Source organism: Phytophthora ramorum, assembly GCF_020800215.1.
Source record: "Phytophthora ramorum isolate Pr-102 chromosome Unknown Phyram_PR-102_s0022, whole genome shotgun sequence".
Classification (NCBI taxonomy): domain Eukaryota; phylum Oomycota; class Peronosporomycetes; order Peronosporales; family Peronosporaceae; genus Phytophthora; species Phytophthora ramorum.
Genome location: NW_027150668.1, coordinates 228,983 through 246,280, shown reverse-complemented (window position 1 = coordinate 246,280; position 17,298 = coordinate 228,983). Strand labels below are relative to the sequence as shown.

General features: G+C 57.3%; 9 protein-coding genes across 9 annotated transcripts; 7 read left to right on the top strand and 2 right to left on the bottom strand.

Annotated features, from left to right (window-relative positions):
- Positions 1–74: 74 nt before the first annotated feature.
- KRP23_14680 (uncharacterized protein) lies at positions 75–1,215 on the top strand (the record flags this gene model as incomplete). Its single annotated transcript, XM_067885529.1, has 4 exons — positions 75–591; positions 655–997; positions 1,079–1,088; positions 1,162–1,215. The coding sequence occupies 4 exons, from the start codon at positions 75–77 to the stop codon at positions 1,213–1,215; spliced, it is 924 nt and encodes a 307-aa protein (XP_067737189.1).
- Positions 1,216–1,518: 303 nt separating this feature from the next.
- On the top strand, positions 1,519–2,781 carry KRP23_14679 (Metal tolerance protein 9; the record flags this gene model as incomplete). The annotated part of the gene is made up of 1 exon (XM_067885528.1): positions 1,519–2,781. One exon carries the CDS (start codon positions 1,519–1,521, stop codon positions 2,779–2,781), a length of 1,263 nt encoding a protein of 420 aa, XP_067737188.1.
- Positions 2,782–2,894: 113 nt separating this feature from the next.
- KRP23_14678 (uncharacterized protein) lies at positions 2,895–3,523 on the bottom strand (the record flags this gene model as incomplete). The annotated part of the gene is made up of 3 exons (XM_067885527.1): positions 2,895–3,138; positions 3,206–3,389; positions 3,463–3,523. The coding sequence occupies 3 exons, from the start codon at positions 3,521–3,523 to the stop codon at positions 2,895–2,897; spliced, it is 489 nt and encodes a 162-aa protein (XP_067737187.1).
- A 1,052-nt stretch (positions 3,524–4,575) lies between these two features.
- KRP23_14677 (Metal tolerance protein 4) lies at positions 4,576–5,745 on the top strand (the record flags this gene model as incomplete). The annotated part of the gene is made up of 1 exon (XM_067885526.1): positions 4,576–5,745. One exon carries the CDS (start codon positions 4,576–4,578, stop codon positions 5,743–5,745), a length of 1,170 nt encoding a protein of 389 aa, XP_067737186.1.
- Positions 5,746–5,906: 161 nt separating this feature from the next.
- Positions 5,907–6,990, bottom strand: KRP23_14676 (DnaJ-like protein subfamily C member 9; the record flags this gene model as incomplete). The annotated part of the gene is made up of 4 exons (XM_067885525.1): positions 5,907–6,060; positions 6,133–6,332; positions 6,404–6,802; positions 6,865–6,990. The coding sequence occupies 4 exons, from the start codon at positions 6,988–6,990 to the stop codon at positions 5,907–5,909; spliced, it is 879 nt and encodes a 292-aa protein (XP_067737185.1).
- A 168-nt stretch (positions 6,991–7,158) lies between these two features.
- KRP23_14675 (Peroxisomal multifunctional enzyme A) lies at positions 7,159–8,616 on the top strand (the record flags this gene model as incomplete). Its single annotated transcript, XM_067885524.1, has 4 exons — positions 7,159–7,434; positions 7,505–7,557; positions 7,620–7,816; positions 7,877–8,616. The coding sequence occupies 4 exons, from the start codon at positions 7,159–7,161 to the stop codon at positions 8,614–8,616; spliced, it is 1,266 nt and encodes a 421-aa protein (XP_067737184.1).
- A 648-nt stretch (positions 8,617–9,264) lies between these two features.
- On the top strand, positions 9,265–10,814 carry KRP23_14674 (Uracil phosphoribosyltransferase; the record flags this gene model as incomplete). The annotated part of the gene is made up of 2 exons (XM_067885523.1): positions 9,265–10,633; positions 10,705–10,814. 2 exons carry the CDS (start codon positions 9,265–9,267, stop codon positions 10,812–10,814), a joined length of 1,479 nt encoding a protein of 492 aa, XP_067737183.1.
- A 216-nt stretch (positions 10,815–11,030) lies between these two features.
- On the top strand, positions 11,031–12,498 carry KRP23_14673 (Eukaryotic translation initiation factor 3 subunit E; the record flags this gene model as incomplete). The annotated part of the gene is made up of 3 exons (XM_067885522.1): positions 11,031–11,438; positions 11,505–11,735; positions 11,803–12,498. The coding sequence occupies 3 exons, from the start codon at positions 11,031–11,033 to the stop codon at positions 12,496–12,498; spliced, it is 1,335 nt and encodes a 444-aa protein (XP_067737182.1).
- Positions 12,499–12,996: 498 nt separating this feature from the next.
- KRP23_14672 (uncharacterized protein) lies at positions 12,997–17,042 on the top strand (the record flags this gene model as incomplete). Its single annotated transcript, XM_067885520.1, has 2 exons — positions 12,997–13,240; positions 16,846–17,042. The coding sequence occupies 2 exons, from the start codon at positions 12,997–12,999 to the stop codon at positions 17,040–17,042; spliced, it is 441 nt and encodes a 146-aa protein (XP_067737181.1).
- Positions 17,043–17,298: the final 256 nt, after the last annotated feature.

The window sequence follows — 17,298 nt, the reverse complement described above, 5'->3', positions numbered from 1 at the left end:
CTGAGCACTAGGCACTTCTCAAGACCACCCCATAGCGACAGCTTCAGTGGTAAGATTGACCGCACCACTGAGCAATGCTCACGAAGCAGGATGTGGAGCACCTGAAGTCTCAGGTGGAGTTCGCGATGGAGATTTTGTTGCGTGCAGCGGACGAGCGTGTCAGCTGGAAGCAGTCCGGGGGTTCTTCACCGCCAGAGAAACCGATATATGCGTTCCTACCTGGAGTTTACACATCCGTATCGCCTCAAGCTGCACCGACACAGCAAGAGGAGAGCGTGGGTGATAAGGCTCCACCGCTGAAACCTGCAATGTCCTCACGGTCATCACTACAGCCGTTGTCACCGTCCCTAATTGCCACGACGGTTGACGCAGAAGGTGACGGTAGCAAGATGCGGATTATACTGCACGGGGACAACACGTTCGAGTACGTGTGGACCATGCGGCGTAGTGGTGCGCGTGCGATGGAGTTTACTGTGGAAATGGAGGGTGGTTGGAGCAAACCAGTGCTCAATCGGACTAGGCGGGGCGAGGAAGACCAGCGAATCTTCCTTTCGGCAAAGCGCATTCGCTTCCAGCGCCTGTCAAACTACGGTAAGCTGCAATTCTAGCGAGGTGGCGAGGAATCTTGCTCACGTCTTGCTGGTTCGTGCACAGATACCGAGAACCAGACCTGGAAATTGTGTCTGAGAACTCTTACGCGCCACGGGTCGGACTGGGCCAACGTCGGATTGACCGAGCGCGGCGTCCCTCCTATCGTCATGGTCTTTCAGTGTGCAAATGGTCACTTGGAGAGCACAGGTGCTGCTCTCCCAGCGCAGATCCTCTCGAATTCGCCCGCGTGCCGCATTCTCGCGGGGCTCACCAAGAAGATCGCCAACAAGCTGGGCGCTCCCGTTGACGTCATGAGCGAGAAATGGCTACCGGCTCGAGGTGTGCGGCTCGCAGTCGCGGAGGACGCGAATGGAGTGAAAGTTAAGAAGTTCAATCCCTTCTTCTGGTACGTCTGAAAGCAATTCTTGATGTTGGATATAGCTGACGTTGGCGTTGTTTTACAACCACCACGGTCGGATGTCTGCAGTCTGGCCGAGGTACGAGCCGTGCGACTCGCGAAAGTTTTCTCTTTGTCATATCTGATCAGTGTTATGTGGTGACTGGCTGCAGGCATTGCGAAGCGGAGACCACTCGTCGGCGGCGGCCCCGCCAGTGAGCGCGTAAGTGCATTGCAGCGGCGTGAAGACTGCTTGGCTAGTTACTTCAACTTGATAGATTCCTTGGATTTGAATCTGATGGGCCTGGACCACCAAAATGCGCCTCAATACGAAAACAAGGTATGACCTTATCCAACCATTTTAGCCATTTTCCGAAAAGAAGGTGTATATTTATAGCACAGTATTTGCAGTCATCTCCAGAGTGATCTACCTTCTTTCGCAATTTCTGCAGAGCAGGAATGTATGCGGTGCATGTTTGCCAAGCAGCCAACCTCACTTCCACTTTGGCATCCTTCAGCTCAATCCAATTATGAGCCAGCGACCACCCAGCGCCCGCAGCACCTCAGACGCTGCTCCACCCAACGCGTCGCCTTCTGCTTCCGAACCTTCGTCGCTCATGCCCTGGGACTATATCCTGCAAGTCGCGCGTGGCGAGCGCCAGCTGGATCACGTAGCGGTCGTGCTCAAGGCCTCGCTCTCCACCAACATTATCATCGTCATCAGCATGACGTCCATTGCCATCGCCAGTCACTCGCTCGCCCTCATCTCCGCCCTCGTGGAGAACATGGTGGACCTCTTCGTGCAGGGGCTGCTATGGTACGCCGGCACCCGCTCGGGCAAGAAGCAGGACTACGCCAAGTACCCAGCCGGCACGTCGCGCTTCGAGCCTGTGGCCATCATTGTCGCTGCCAGTGTCATGGTGCTGGCGTCCATAGTGTTCATACAGGAATCTGCACGGAAGCTCATCGACGGCTTCACGTCAGGTGAACCGGAGGCTCCGATACTGTCCACTGCAGCCATCGTTATTGTCGTCATGGCCGTGGTCGTCAAGATCGGGCTTATGCTCTACTCGGCCTGGATCCTCAAGTCAACCTTCTCTGCAGCAGTGGAAGCTATCCACCAAGACAACCTCAATGATACCATCAGTAACTCCTTCGCTGTGGCGGCCTACATTGTGTCTGCGGTGGAGTCCGAGGCCTGGTACGTCGACCCGGCTGGCGCCATCCTCATCTTCCTCTATATCATGGTGTCGTGGGGCAAAATGGCGTGGGAGCAGGTGACGCAGCTGGTCGGCGTGTGCGCCAGTGAGGACTTCGTGCAGGAGGTCAAGGAGTTGTGCAGCCACCACCACCCGTCCATGGTGCTGGATATCGTGCGCGCCTACCACTTCGGCTCCAAGTATCTCGTGGAGCTCGAGGTGGTTGTGCCCGCTGAGATGTCGGTGAAGGCAGCGCACGACATCGCACTGCAGCTCCAGTTCAAGGTCGAGAATCTGGACGAAGTGGAGCGCGCCTTCGTGCACGTGGACTACCAGTCTCGCGACTACGACGAGCACGTGGTCTCGCGCGAGGAAGACGCGCTGCTGATGTACGCTGGCTACGACTCCGGTCAACAGCGCCCCGCGACGGCAGGCCACTGCGGCGAAGTCTACGCCTCTGTCCCTACTGAGGACGACATGCTGCCCGCTCAGCTCGCCGTGAGAATTGACGAGAACTGCTCGCCTCTCAGCTCCCCGGAGCGCGCTACCATCACAACGCCGCGCTCTGCCAGCTTCGGGGAACTCAAAGACTGATCCGACTGGTAAGAGAGCAACGCAAGATGATCAATGTAACTTTCATCCTCCGACGGACAGGCAGGATCTGCATGAAACTAGGGACGTGAAACCCAATGAAAACTGTGTCCCTATTAGGCGTGCTTGCCCTCATCTTTGCTCTTGGGCATGACACGTCGCAGCACAGGCGTGAGCACTCCGTAGATGACGAGGGTGAGCACGGGCATGACGAGCAGCCACATGTAGACGGCGTGCAACAGCGTGAAGCGGAAGAGCAGCAGCGTGTTGATGGTGTCCTTCTTGATGTCCTCCATGAAGCTGCCAATGGCGAACTCGCTCTCTCCGTCGCCTGCTCCAAAGAGAACGTTGCCGTAGTAGCTGGAGGGCACAAGACACAAGTCAGAACAGCTCACTTCACCTATACTTGACAAAGAGGCAGACGCACATGAAGACGGGCACGGACGCGATGTTGAGCGGCGTGACGAGGTAGTTGGTGAGCATGGCGGCCACGGGGTTCAGGCGGAAGAGGAAGATGGCGGCCATGACGGGGACGGTGGTGACCCCCGGGATGGGGAAGATGCCTCCGGAGACGCCGAACGCCATGGCGAGCGCGATGCTGCTGGGCGAAGCTGCGAAGGAAGCGAGGAGGTTAGAGCAGGGGAGGGTCAGGAGCAGGAGCAGGAGGAGCGTGGGAGAACTCACCTCCAGACTTGAGCAGCTTCATGACCGGAGTCTTGACCTTTTGCTCGAAGAAGGCGCTCATTCTCGCTTGCTTGATGGTGACCTTTATCCGTTATGAATGCCGAGGCGCTGCTGGATACTTTCGACAAGTGTTTTTCTGAGTACATCTGATTCCGCGCGAAACCACGACAAGTGCCATCGCCATCTTCGTAGTGCTGCGGTGCTTGCCTTCACCACCGACGAGCGATCCCAACGCAAGGTTGTTCGTGTTGAGGAATTAGTATGTCAACAACCGGCGAGAGCATGTAGCGCCACGTTCAAAATATGAGCCCGTTGACCACTAATTCCAAGCCTGGTCGTATGACCGCAATAGCATTTGCACGACTCGACGCAAGCTTGGGTGGCAGTGTCTTGCTCGTCGGTGCGCTTTTCGCGCTGTCGCAATGCATTATGCGGCGATGGATCGCTGTAAGTGATCCATGTAAACCCCAAATATCTGCGTCGTGATTGGACAGCAAATGCCTCCACTTCAACATTAAGTTACCTTTTCCTCCACGGAGCCTTCCTCACTTAGCTCCATGCTTCATGTGTACAGCACCACAACCACGAGCGGCAGTAGGGCGACCAGTCGTGCGATGCTTGCGAAGGACACGAAAGAAAGCCTGCCATGAGACGAAGAGCATGGGGATTTGGTGGCTCCGACAAAATACTGGTCTTGGGAGAGCCAGCAGCAGCACCAGGTGACGCGTGACACTCAAGTCAACGGCAGCAAATGGCCGATCTAAGCTCAAGTTCGCCGAGCGGAATGACGTTGATCACAGCAGCGTGAGCCCCGCAGCGCGCAGCGGAATGATTGCGGAAATACGGACAACACATCCGCGTAGGGCAGCCCCGCACAGTTCAATTCGTTGCCTAGAGCCGACGAACCGACCAGAACCCGGCCACTTCCGCGATCGACACTTCCCGATTGGAGGGAGCCACACGCTCGCCGCACAGAGCCGCAGCTTGTTGATTAATCGAGCGCGATCCAAGGCCGCAGTCTCCAGCGGTGCCAGTGGTTGCACTGCAGCCAGTTGCCGAGTGACCCCGAAGACGGCAAGTCGAGTCAATCGCGTTGTCAATCCAGCCGAAGGAATGAGTGCTCGATCGATGTCTCCGAGGCCACAGAACGCTCTAAGCACGCAGTTCTCCACCCTGCGGCGCGTGCTGCGCGGCGAGGAGCCGCTGGATCACGTAGCGGTCGTGCTCAAGGCCTCGCTCTCCACCAACATTATCATCGTCATCATCATGACCTCCGTCGCCATTTCCAGCAACTCGCTCGCCCTCATCTCCGCCCTCGTGGAGAACATGGTGGACCTCTTCGTGCAGGGGCTGCTATGGTACGCCGGCACCCGCTCGGGCAAGAAGCAGGACTACGCCAAGTACCCAGCCGGCACGTCGCGTTTTGAGCCTGTGGCCATCATTGTCGCTGCCAGTGTCATGGTGCTGGCGTCGATTGTCTTCATTCATGAAGCGGTCGTGAAGCTTGCCGATGGCTTCTCGTCGGATGAACCGGAGGCGCCGAACCTCTCGGCCGCGGCCATCGCTATCGCAGTCACTGCTGTTGTGGTCAAGATCGGTCTCATGTTTTACTCGGCTTGGATCCTCAAGACGACGGTCTCGGCCGCAGTGGAAGCCATTCACCAGGACAACTTCAACGACATGCTGAGCAACTCCTTCGCTGTGGCAGCCTACATTGTGGCCGCGGTGGAGTCCGAGGCCTGGTACGTCGACCCGGCTGGCGCCATTATCATCTTCGTCTACATCATGGTGGCCTGGGGCAAGATGGCATGGGAGCAGATCACACAGCTCGTCGGCGTGTGCGCTAACGAAGACTTTATCGAGGAAGTGAAGGAGCTCTGCCGCCAGCACCACCCGTCCATGGAGCTGGATATCGTGCGCGCCTACCACTTCGGATCGAAGTACCTCGTGGAGCTCGAGGTGGTTGTGCCGGGAGAAATGTCGGTGAAGCTGGCGCACGACATTGCACTGCAAATGCAGTTTAAGGTCGAGAAGTTGGAGGAAGTGGAGCGCGCCTTCGTGCACGTGGACTACCAGGCCCGTGACTACGACGAGCACGTGGTCTCGCGCGAGGAAGACGCTTTGCTGGTCTATGCTGGATACAAAGCGTCGTGCGGCCCGAACGGCGAGTACGTGAGCGTCCCGATGGAAGGAGGGGAGCCGATTCCCGTTGCTGTCGAGGTGAGCGAGACTGCTGCCCCAGGAACTCCCACCGCTACGGCTTTTAGCGAGTTCAACGGATAGCTCGTGCCATGGCTGGTAGTATTCAACCTATGAAAGAAAGCAATACATGTAGCGCACGCAGACTAGGAACCAGTTTAGTAGTGCAAAGAAATCCTCTAAATTAGAGGCTCTAATTGAAGCTGTATACGTCTTGCAGTCACTCCCGTGGCAACTGCGCGCTCTTATTTCTTCCTGCTGTGCTTCAGACGCTTCTGCGCAGCTAGGAAGTCCTCTTCACTGGGTTCAGCTGAGTCACGGGGTGCGGCCTTACGCTTCTTGCCCTTTTCAGCGTATTTAGCCTCCAAGCTGCCGAGTAGCGAGTCAAAACCGCGCTTCCTGCTCACAAAAAGCACCCTTTGTCAGCGCAACTTTAGCTCGGATAGCGCAACCAGTCAAACAAGGCCTCACCTTTCCGTGCTGAGCGCGGTGCTGCCGGAACCCCCTCCGCGTTTCTGCTGGTTACCACGAATCTTGGCGAACAGTTCGTCGGCCTCACGTGCCTCTTTCTCGCGCTTCGCCTGCTTGCGCTTCTGCTCCGCCGGAGTTTCTTTCCTTTTCTTCTTGGAGTGCTCTTTCACGTACTCGCGCCACGTCGGGAAGGCCTTCACCTGCTCTCCCCAAATTCAAAACTCGTTAGTATTTCTCCCACTCACAACACGGCAGAACTTTATCCACCCACCTCCTTCTCCTTGATTGCCGTCTGGATCATCTCGGCAAAGCGCTCTTCGTCGTCGTCCGTGGACAGCATGATGGTGTCCAGAATGTGCCTCATCTCGCCCTCGTACTTGGTGAACGCCGCCAGGACGTCGCTCTTCTCCTCGTCCGAGTGGCGGTACTCACCCTCGAACCTCTTGATGTCCTCTGTGGTCACCTTGGGGAAGACGCGGGCGAAGTACTGCGTCCACATCTGGAACGACGGGGACTTGTCGTCGTGGTCGTCCGACAGGATCGTGCCGGACTCGTCGTACACGGCGCGCGCCTCCTTGTCGCTCAGGATCGAGTGGATGGCGCTCACGGCCTGGAACTTGGCCGTGGCCTGGACGCGCGAGGCCTCATCGCCGCGTTGCTTGTCCGGGTGCTGCAATAGTCAAAAGGCGTCAGAGCTTCAACTGCGTCTCTTCCAGACAGCAAGAGACCTACATATTTCAGCGCAAGCTTGCGGTACGCGCGCGTGATCTCCTTGTCAGTGGCCGAGCGTTCCACGCCCAGCACCACGTACAAGTCGCAGTCATCCCCGAACTCGGTGTGGATCTGCGCCGCCGCCATCGCTCCAGCAATTGGTCAAGTGACGTACTTGGCCAAAATAGCGCCATGCCACATCCTAGTGTACAAGCGCACCGATCAACACTATTGCCACCGAATGTTACATTGTTGACGTGAAACAGCGCCGATATCTTCAACCAACCGGCAAGCGGCGGAGCAAGACAAGGCAAGATGCTGTCGTTCGGGAGCGGAGACTCGGCCCAGGTGGCGATCGTGACAGGTGCAGGGCGCGGTTTGGGCCGCGCGTGGGCGCAGGCACTGGCGGCTCATGGGGTGCGCGTGGTGGCGAACGATAACGACGTGGACCGGTCGCTGGTGGAGGACGTGGTGTCCGATATTCGCAGTCGAGGGGGCGTGGCGGTGGGTGACCACCACAGCGTCACGGACGGCGACAAGATCGTCAAGACGGCGATGGACGCCTTCAAGCGAGTGGACATCTTAATCAATGTATGTGCAGCGGCAGCTTGGGCCCCCTGAGTGCGGAATGGGAGCGATGGTCTAACGTTGCTGACTGCAGAACGCCACGGTTATCCGTGACGGATCATTCCGCAAGATGACGCAGCAGAGCTGGTACGGACCATTAGAAGAGGTGAAGACTCGTAGCTGCAGGCTGCTGACTGTTGCTGCTGCAGGGACGACGTGTATCGCTCGAGTCTGCTGGGCACTTTCATTGTGACGCAGGCGGTGTGGCCCATCATGCGCCAGCAGAAATACGGCCGCATCCTCAACTGCGTGTCAGGCGCTGGTCTCTACGGCAACTTTGGGCAAGTCAACTACGCCGCCATGAAGATGGGGCTCGTGGGCTTCACTGTGGCGCTCAACCGAGAAGGTCTGCTGGCTGATTGAAGCGCCTGTTTCGTGATGGCTGACTCTGGTGTTTTGTGGCCAGGTGTCAAGTACAATATCGCAGTGAATGCTGTGTCTCCGGTGGCTGGTACGCGGCTCACGCAGCCGGTGTGGCCCGACGACGTCTACGCGAAACTCACGCCGGAGCTAACGTCGCCGATCATCGTGTACCTGAGCCACAGCTCGTGCAAGGACAACGGCGAGCTCTTTGAGCTGGGCGGAGGCTGGGTGGGCGCACTGCGTCTGCAGCGTACGCACGGCGTCGGCTTCCCCACAGACCCCAAGCAGTTCACGCCGGAGCTCGTGGCTGAGCAATGGCGCGACGTGGTGGACTTCAGCCGCGTGACCCACCCGACGTCCACGCAGGACTCGTTCGAGCCCATGATGCGCAACGTGACGGCCCCGCCCAAGTCCCTGACGACGTCTCGATCTAGCGAGTGCGCAGAGGTGTTCGACCGGCTCCGAGCGACGCTGCAGGAGAAGGGCTCGTCGCTCAGCAAGCAGATTTCGGGCGTGTTCGAGTGGCACATCAACAAGGAGGTGTGGACCATCTCGCTGCTGCATGGCAAGGGCTCCCTGTTGGAAGGGCGCAACCCGCGTCTGGCGCCGGACCTGCAGATCCACATGGACGAGCAGGACTTCCTGGACCTGGCGGCGGGCCGGCTGCGGCTGCAACAGGCGCTGATCCGCAAGAAGCTGCGCTTGCAGGGCAACCTCAAGATGGCCATGAAGCTGCAGCCATTCGCGGACCTCCTGCTGCAGCAGCACCAGGCACGGCTATAGGGCGACGTGTCATGAGGGTCGGGCGACCACGAGTTTTTACTGCTTGGAGACCTAACAAGTTGAAGGTTCCACCACCGAAATGGTTTGTCGTGTTTGAGCAGGTACGGAGGCAAGTGCGGCTGCAACGGCAACGGGCAGCGTCGCGACTGGCCAAACGAACCATGCGATGAGATGCTGATAACCTTCACTGACCAACAGGGAATCACGTGAGAGAAAGATGGTGCATCGATTATGCAGGCGCCTCGGTTCGGGACTGATTGTGCAGTGCGAGTCAGTTAACAACTTCAAGGCGCCGAGCGACATCAAGCCCCGACGCTGATGAACGTCGACCGGTCTTTGCCTTTGAGACAGCGCGGACCTCGCCTGCAGAAACGTGTTCATGCACGTTTTGCCAGCACCAGCACAATGCGGGAAGAAAGTGTTGGCTCTGCGCACGCATCAAAGCTAGACGAGACCAAAGGAGAGAACGGAGCTGACACCGGCCTTCAGTACACAGCGGACGGTTAACGTACGCAAACAGCCCTTCTCATTGCTTGCAGTCCCACCAAAACTGAATCACACAAACGAGGTCTCACTTCTCAATTTACGGCGGTAGTTTATGACAGAATGGAGCCACCTCCAGCCGCACTTCCTGAATTATCGACCTCCATGCAGCCGCCGACAGCGGACACCAGCATCAAGGCTGCCATCTCGGCATTGACGCGTCACTTCGAAAGCCAGCTCCACAAGAGAAGGCTGTCGTCGTCAGAGGACTGTGCCGATATGACCTCATTTCCGCGGCCGAACCGGTTTGACCTGGCTCAAGAAGAGCGCGACGCCCAGCCCAACCCTCTCCCAACCTACGAGCGATTCTCAAGGCCGCCCTCTCAAGGAGGCGATACAGCAGGCAGGGAATCACCTGTTCAAGTCATTGGGGACCTGTCGCCGACGGCACCACGCCGCGAACGCACATCGAGATATTTGAGCGAGGGCGCCCGCAAAGAGATCATCGCGCGGATCGACGGTGGCGAGAAGCAGGTCGCACTCGCAAAGGAGTTCGACGTCAGCCGTGCCGCGATCTGCAACCTCTACAAGAACCGGTGGGAGGTTCTCACTCGTGGAGTCCGCGACCCCACCGCTACGCACCCGAAGAAGTCTCGCAAGAAAGCGAGCCTTCAGCGGGCATCTCCGGCGTCGTCGACAACAACGCAGGCGAGCGCCGTTGCAGCGGAGCCGTCAACGAATTACCTCGGCATGTCTCCGACGTCTATTCGTGCTTCGACCAGTCCACTCGACGGCCATGTGCAAGACCCATACCATTCACAGCAGAACGAGCCGCAGCAGCAGGGTTTACTACAGTGGCCAGAGGCTCAGATACAGGTCGCTCACCGCAATCTTCTGCAGGACGAAGTGGAGCCACGACCACGTGATCGGAGGGCTCATCATGTTATGACGGCGGACAGCCCTGTGGCATCTAAGCGGTTCCTTGTGCACGAAGCCTCGGCCTACTCGTACCCATGTCGGAACTTGGTCGCGACGTTGCGCAATGAACGCATCAGCACGCCCGTATTCCAACAGCGCACCATGCGTTTAGCGCGTCTTTTGATCGAGGAAGTGCTGACCTGCTTGCCTCATGATGAAGAAGAGATCACGAACACGTACGGAGACCGGTGCCACACCATGAAGGCCCTAGACGCGTCCGACTTTTGCGCCGTCTCCATGGAGGACAAGGGCTTGGTGCTGCTTCGTGCCTTCTCCGACATCAGTCCGGGGTCATATACGGGTGTGGTCACTATCGACAAGGAGACAACGGAGGACACTGGCTGCAACGCGTCTCCGCGCATTTACTCGCAGCTACCGCCCATCCAACCGCGCCAGTTCGTTCTGCTCCTCGACGTCGAGTGCGCAGCTGGAAACAAGGCGTGCTCAGTACTGCACCACCTCGTGCGTGTCAGGCAAATCCCCGCCAAGAACATCTACTTCGTCTCGATAATCAGCGCCTTCGAAGGGCTCCAGAACGTCTTCCGGTATTTTCCAGGTGAGACGCGACTTTAACCGAGCCAAACCAGCTCAACACTAACATTTTTTTCCGTTTGTTATCACTACCAGACGTTTGCCTAGTCACCGCACAAGTTGATACTGTACTGGACGACCAGCAGTGCATCCGTCCGGGCATCGGCGACTTCGTGCAGCGCTACTGGAACGTCAACCCCAAGTAGCTGCAACATCAAAATTCAAAAATACCTCATTCCTTCAAACTGTTCATCATGCTCGTTGACTTCAGCGTGGTTCGGGTGCTATACTCCATATTCATGTACGATACACCACAGACCCATCGCCGCCAGCCATCGCCACTCATTCCCGCGAGCCACCAAGGTCCAAGCAGCAGCAGGACCCGTCGCCCTCCCCCCCTGCCCCAGAGCCCCCGCAGCAGCATGAGCAGCCCCGAGGAGACGGACGCTGGCGTGAGCGTTCCGGCCGATGCCAAGTTCGACCTGACGAACCGCCTGGCGCCCTTCATGGACCTGCACTTCATGTTCCCGCTCATCGACTTCCTGTCCAGCAGCGAGCTGTACGACGAGGCGCAGCTCATGGCGGCTAAGCTGGCGCTGCTCAAGCCCACGAACATGGCGGACTTCGCCGTGGAGATCCACCAGACGCTGCACGACACGGAGGACGTGCCCGAGGAGTTCGAGGCCCGTCGCGGAGAGATCCTGGACGCGCTGAGCTTCGCCAAGAGCGAGTGCAGCCCCATGCTGGAGCTCATCGAGGATGAGGACAAGATCATGCAGCTGCAGAGCGAGAACCTGCTGAACGCCAGCCACCTCGAGCAGAATGAGGGCGTACGTGGCTCCAGATTGACTCAGTTTGACACACTCCCAGACTTTGACAGGTGTTTCTTTTGACAGATCACGCCCGCCGTGCTGGACGGACTGTACAAGTACGCCAAGCTGCAGTACGAGTGTGGTAACTACCAGGATTGCCTCACGTACCTCACGTACTACGGCGTGCTCATCCCCAACTCGTCCGAGCAGTACCTGAACGCTCTGTGGGGTAAGCTCGCCGCCGAGATCCTCATCTTCCGATGGGACGACGCTCTGGCAGACATCTCCCGCATCAGCGACGTCATTGAGAGCAGCGTACGTTGTTGCCAAAGATGATTTCTGATTGTTGACAGTTCTGATGATTTTTTAATATCTTTTGCAGACCATCATGAGCCCCGTGGAGCAGCTCCAGCAGCGCACGTGGCTGCTGCACTGGTCGCTGTTCGTGTTCGCGTGGCACGAGGAGGGCCGTGACGCTATCGTGGACTTCATGCTGCAGTCGCGCTGCGTGGAGGCCATTCAGAGCAACGCCCCGTGGCTCCTGCGCTACCTGTGCGCCGGCGTGATCCTGCACAAGCGTCGTCGTAACCTGATCAAGGACCTGCTGCGTGTGCTGCGCGTGGACGACAAGGGGTACCACGACCCGATTGTGGACTTCGTGGACTGCCTGTTCGTGGACTTTGACTTCGAGTCGGCCCAGGAGAAGCTGCGCGAGTGCGAGGTTGTGCTGGCCAGCGACTTCTTCCTGTACGAGAAGAACTCAACGGACTTCATGGAGGCGGCCCGTCTGGCCATCTTCGAGATGTACTGCCGCGTGCACCGCACCATCGACATGAAGGCGCTGTCGTCCAAGCTGGCTATGCAGGAGGACGGCGAGGCTGAGAAGTGGATCGTTAACCTGATCCGTAACGCTCGCCTCGACGCCAAGATCGACTCTCAGGAAGGACGCATTGTCATGGGCATGCCGCAGAACTCGGTGCACCGCCAGGTGATCGACAAGACTCGCGATCTCGCGGCGCGGACGTGCAGCATGGTGGCGCAGTTCGAGCGTATGGGCAAGCGAAAGACCTTCCAGTGAGCGCCTGGATGCTAGACGCGCACCGACCGAGTCGCGCCACACGCAGCAACGCAAGCGCGGCTTGCGCTCCCGAGATTGGATACCCGGTTCGGGTAAAGGATGCTGCGATGCCAGGTGAGGTGAGTAGCACCACCGACTCGGCCATGTCGGCAGCGCCAGGAGGAACGACGCAGGAACGGAGCAGTGGGGCTGAGGACTAAATATATAGTAGACCAGTGCGTGGGTTTTCCAAGGCTCGTTCTCCAGGTGTCTGTTGCAGCGCTAAACCGCCACGTGCTGTCACCTGAATTTTCAGGCGCGTATTCTTGTTCTTGTGTCGCGTCAAGGTCAAGGCTGGCTGCTTTGCTTGTCGATTTTGCGCCGAGTGTTTTGGGATCGTGGCAGTCGTTTCGGGCGGTTTTTGGTGGTTTTCCTGCATCGCATCGGACATTGATGGTTGGTCTTCACGTGATCCAGGCCAGGAGGTTGAGCTCACTCAACAACTTTCCAAGAATTGCGATGGAGTCCAGAAGGCGAGACGGCTTTGATGGTTTGCGCCGGCGACCGAGAGCGCTCTACCTTCTAGGCGGAGGCTGGCTCCTGTTCGTGTGCTGGTTCGTCGGATCACTTGCGGGCTTCGACAAGCGCACTGTCAACAATCGGCCCTTCCTCATCCGCAGCCAAGAAGCTGATGAATACTCGCAGCAGATCTTGCTGAAGCTCCCGGCTACTCAGCATGAGTTGGTAGTCGACGTGCTGCCGAGTCGGGAGCAACTACCCATGAGCCACGAGTTCTACACAGGCGACCACAGCGAAAATGACACGTCGACGACTATTATCTTCAACGTGTTCAAGGGAAGACCGAAGGCGCTGGCTGTGCAGTTGATGAAGGCGTTGACGCAGAAGCACGTGTCCCCTCCCGAGGTGTGGGTCATGTGCTTCAACTCGCCAATGGAGAAGAAGTACCGGCATGTCGTTGAAGTCGTGAAAAGCAAATACCCCCAACAAGCTCATCTGCTCAAGTTTACAGTGTCCGACTTCAACTACAAATTCCACGGACGCTTCCTGCTGGCTTACATGGCCACCACCAAGTATGTTCTCATCGTCGACGATGATAAGGCCATCGACGGAGACACAGTGAACGACTATCTCAAGTACATGAAGATCCAGAAGGGAGTGTGGGGCAACAACGGACACCGTCGAGCAGCGACGTTCGAGGGCTACAAGAGCTGGCCTCGAAACTTCACGGGTGAGACTATGGCGGAGCAGGACTATCTCAGCGGGATGTGGTTCCTTGAGCAATCGTGGCTTGAGTATTTCATGAAGGAGCGACTACCGTCGTGGGCTACCTCGGAGGACATGCACCTCTCACATGTCATGAGGAAGTACCTGAATTTGAACACGTACGCAGGGCGAGTTGCAATCGGCAAGACACTTCCTCGTAAGGCAAAGGAAGTTCAGGCGACGCAAGGATCAGCCTTGGACCTTCGCGAGTTCATTTTCGACCACGAGCTTGGACGCGGCAACAAGATTGTCAGTGTAGACTCACCGATCGAGACGCTCGTGTACGCGGAGACAGTTGGCGATATCGAGGACTACTTGGCAAAGCTGGACGCTTGCTCCTTGCACAATGACACCGCATCAGTCAATGTTGGAGACGAGAATCGCATCGAGAGGTCGGGCCCATGGTGTAAAGGTGGGAAGACTGCAGCTGTGTTTCGTGGTGCCAAGGAACAGGACGTCAAAGGACTCATTGCGGCTGCAGAGAAACTATGCAAGAAAACCGACTGCGAGTACTTCAGCGTCAAGCCCAACATTCGTCACGGCATTCGATACTTCAACATGCGCGAAGGCTACGGCCAACGCAGCTCGGGCGTGGAGATCCCGTTCCAGACGGGAGCATCGGACGTGATGCTGTCGCTGGTGGGTATTTTGAACAACGTGCTACCGGAGACGTTGTTCGTGCCGGACGTCGACTCGATGTCGTGGCCGGAGTCGGATGCTGCGAAGCGCAACCGGCTGCAGATCTACCACCGCACGGTGTTACTGGCCGTGGACATCCACCGCAGCTCCAAGACGAACGGGAAGGTGATTGATGATGCAGTGAAGGATGAGTGGCTGGTCACGGATGACTTTCCGTCTACGATGCGGACGTTGATATGGCAGCGAGGATTGACAGAGGCTCCTTCGCCGTACTCATCCTAGCCCAGACAGCACCCGTAGAATATATATTATCTTTATCTGAATTGCGCGAATCCGGTACACAACACTAACTTACCTTGACCCGTACGAGGTAATGGAAAAGTTCAACGTCTATCGATGCGTTCGAAGCAAGAATGACGACGACGCAAATTCGTCATGTCGAGGCGCCATGGAACAAGGCGCTGGCCAAACGCCATACTCCATCACTATCCTGACCAATTTTTACTGTTCGAAGTGATCCGATCGATGGTCACCGTCGATATCGGTGCAGGCTTGCTGGTTGCCGCCCGTGCATCCGATGCCATTTCGAAATCTACCCGCAGCAACCAGTGACAGCAACAGCATGAAGCAGAACCCTCGCCCCAAAACGTTCGATCGAGTTCGAGCTCTCAAGATGATCTTAGCGCTGGGAGTAGCAGCATTTCTTGTTATCTGCTGCTCGGCAGGACTCATGCTCGGCCTTCAGATTGTCGAGGCTGTCGGTGGAGAAACACGCGGAGTCCTGCGCTCAAACATTGTACCAGTCAAGCACTTTTCAGCCTCGACACCGGGTGAACACGCCATTGTCGAGGCGAAGTCACTTGTTGAAGCCGCGAGGCCCAGTCGTGAGATTTTGGCCATGAGCGAAGCGTTCTACGCGTCAAACTTCAGTGCAAACGACACGTCCACCACTATTATCTTCAACGTCTTTCGTGGCGAGCCCGAGGCGCTGCGAATGCAGCTTGAGGCAGCGCTCAACCAGACGAATGTGGCTCCGCCGGAGGTCTGGGTCATGTGCTTCAACTCACCCAAACAGAGCTCGTACGAGGCTGTCGTGAACGCCATCCGAGTCAAATACCCCGATCGAAGCAGCCAAGTGGCCATGACCGTGTCCGAATTCAACCACAAGTTCCACGGACGCTTCCTGCTGGCGTACATGGCGACAACCAAGTACGTCTTGATCGTGGACGACGATCGCCCCATCGATTCGTCGACGGTGAACGACTACATCCAGTACATGCAGCGCCAGAAAGGTGTGTGGGGGAACTTTGGCCACCTCCGAGCACCAAAGTTCGAGGGTTACAAGAGCTGGCCGACCGTCGGCTACGACCTCGCACTCACAGACATGGTGGAGCAGGACTACCTGAGCGGGATGTGGTTCCTGGAACAGACGTGGCTCGAGTACTTCATGAAGGAGCGTCCGCCGTCTTGGGCGACGTCAGAGGACATGCATCTCTCGCATGTCATGCGCAAGTACCTGAACCTGAACACGTACGGCGGCAAGGTGGCGCTCCATGCTCCTGCGCTACCGGGCAAGGAGTACGCCGCCACTGCGGGTTCAGCGCTGGATCTGCGGGAGTTTGTCTTCGACCACCAGTTAGGTCGCGGTAACAAGGTGGCCAATGTGGACCAACCTATAGACACCCTGGTGTATGCTGAGAGTGTTCAAGATATCGACGAGTTCATAAGGAAGCTCGACGCTTGTCCTTCCCTTGATGCCGACGCGGTAAGCTCCAACGATGCAACTCCATGGTGCAACGCCGGCAGGACAGCAGCTGTGTTTCGTGGTGCCAAGGAACAGGACGTCAAAGGACTCATTGCGGCTGCAGAGAAACTATGCAAGAAAACCGACTGCGAGTACTTCAGCGTCAAGCCCAACATTCGTCACGGCATTCGATACTTCAACATGCGCGAAGGCTACGGCCAACGCAGCTCGGGCGTGGAGATCCCGTTCCAGACGGGAGCATCGGACGTGATGCTGTCGCTGGTGGGTATTTTGAACAACGTGCTACCGGAGACGTTGTTCGTGCCGGACGTCGACTCGATGTCGTGGCCGGAGTCGGATGCTGCGAAGCGCAACCGGCTGCAGATCTACCACCGCACGGTGTTACTGGCCGTGGACATCCACCGCAGCTCCAAGACGAACGGGAAATGGAGCCACCACAACGTCGAGGGCGAGCAGTTCCCGTCCAAGATGAAGACGTTCGTGTGGGAGAGCGACATGGTTTGACTTTACGACCACTGAAAACGACTAGCGAAAAACAAATGTCCACATGGACATAATTATACCGGTATACTTTTCAGCATTTTAATTGGTCAATATAATTAACCGGTTTTAAAGTCCATATTAAGTGCGAATTCCGTGGGTCGCTCTCTCAGCCGCACAGTCTCCTAACGTTTGAACAGACATGAGCGGCGGTGGCGAGTATCCGTACCCCAAGTACACGTGGTCCCCGGCCGGCGGCTGGTGGGCCAAGACCAAGAACTGGCAGCGCAAGACTGGCGTGGCGCTCGTGGTTCTGGTGGCTGCAGCGGCCCCGCTGGCGCTCTACTCGAGCTTGAACCACGTCAAGTTCCCGGCCGAGGAGCGTCGCAAGCTCTAGAGAGAAAGCAGAGAAGACGACGACGTTGACTGCCGACTACACTGGAATTAAATATGTGGAAGGGAAGAGAAGCAGCAGGAGGTGACGCGACAGGAACAAGACTCGCGAAAAGGGAAACTACAGTCTTACAAGGTTGGAGGGTTTGTCTAGTTCGCTTACCTAGTCAATACGTTGCTGTGCTGTTAAACTGCAGCTTTTGGTCTTTGTCGCTGTTGCCTGGTTACTGGTCTCCTATGTTGATAGGCAAATGAAGACG